This window comes from Tetrahymena thermophila (assembly GCF_000189635.1).
Source record: "Tetrahymena thermophila SB210 genomic scaffold scf_8255221, whole genome shotgun sequence".
Classification (NCBI taxonomy): domain Eukaryota; phylum Ciliophora; class Oligohymenophorea; order Hymenostomatida; family Tetrahymenidae; genus Tetrahymena; species Tetrahymena thermophila.
In genome coordinates this window covers 1-1,383 of record NW_002476800.1, presented here as the reverse complement: position 1 = coordinate 1,383, position 1,383 = coordinate 1, and the positions used below count along the sequence as shown (strand labels likewise).

At 29.6% G+C, this 1,383-nt stretch overlaps 1 protein-coding gene across 1 annotated transcript; it reads right to left on the bottom strand. All coding sequences in view use genetic code 6, as the record gives it.

Annotated features, from left to right (window-relative positions):
• Positions 1–204: 204 nt before the first annotated feature.
• On the bottom strand, positions 205–1,340 carry TTHERM_02046520 (dynamin central region family protein; the record flags this gene model as incomplete). The annotated part of the gene is made up of 2 exons (XM_001028853.2): positions 205–235; positions 283–1,340. 2 exons carry the CDS (start codon positions 1,338–1,340, stop codon positions 205–207), a joined length of 1,089 nt encoding a protein of 362 aa, XP_001028853.2.
• Between the last annotated feature and the right edge of the window lie 43 nt (positions 1,341–1,383).

Genomic DNA, 1,383 nt, shown 5'->3' with positions numbered 1-1,383 from the left:
ATACTTTCAAGCAACTCCTTGGCTTTGTGCTCATAGTGACTTACATGCTATCTTATCTAAGATTGGAGGGCCTAGAAAGGAATAAATCCGTTAACAGGAATTCTAAACTTCTAAAGTTCGTGCTAGACTTTTTTCATATCAACATTTTTGAGAGATTGAATGAATAATTCTCTATTTTATTCTGAATAATGATCCATTAAAAAGTCAACATAATTTCTACCCATTCTTTCTCCAACTTAGATTTTTTCAATATTTTCAACTTCAGTTAAATCAAAGTCTTACATAGCTTGTTTGAAAATATTTAAAGATTTGTTAATTATATCTCTCAGCTCTTTTTACTATTTGTTGATATCAGTAGGGAAAGGATCGCCTAATTTTTTTCTTGACTCTATTCTTTAAAGAAGAGTAGAATAGATCTTTTTAAAAATATCTGGCAAAAAGTGACGAATGTGACTATCTAATAATGTAGAAAGTTTATGAGTTAAGGCAGCTGTGCCAGTATAATCAGCAAACTCTTTGTAAACTTCATGGTTTGAAAAATATTCTTATTCATTTTTTATAGCTTATTCAACTGTGATATTGTTATTTATATCATTTTAATTACGAGGTTTCATACCATAATATCTATGCTTAAGTGGAATTTACTAATTTCTTAACACTTTCTCACAATTTGTGCCTGGATTCATTATATCTATCATAGTAAGTACTCCAATAGTACGACTACCAGTTTTATCAACATTTCTAGCAAGCTTCAAAGCAAGAGAGTTTTCTAAATCCTAGTTGATAGGAATAACACAAAGGATAATTGTAGTTTCTTCTTTGATGTATTTTAAAGTCATGTCTTGAGTAACTTTTTCAACATCGACCTAGTCTTCGATAGAATTCAAAGTCATACCTGGTAAATCAATTAAAGTCAAAGTAGGGCATTTAGTCTAGAAGATAGTCAAAGTTATTGCTTGATCAACAATCTTTTTACCTACTCCAGCTTGCTCCTTTGTAATTGTTTCAATTCTTTTTTTTACTTCTTCAAAATTTTCATATGTTTTGCTTCTTTCTTCAAAAAAGTAAGCGTAGGGCTTAAAATCTTTAGCATAGCTGGTTACTTCAATGAGTCTTATTTCTAAAGGACAACGAGTCACTACTCCAGTACCTCTAGGTAAAAAGTCTATCTAGACAATTTACTCTAGAAGTGAAGACTTACCTGAAGATTAAACACCAATAACTACTATTTTAGGAAGCTCAATTTTATCAGATTCTACTCCAAAATCTCTAAGATTATTTACAACCTTGATAACTTCTTTAATGTTTTGAAAGCTATTTGTAGAAACACTGCTTGTCATTTTTTTTGCTTTTTTTTTTTACTTTTTGTTTTTATTCTTAAAA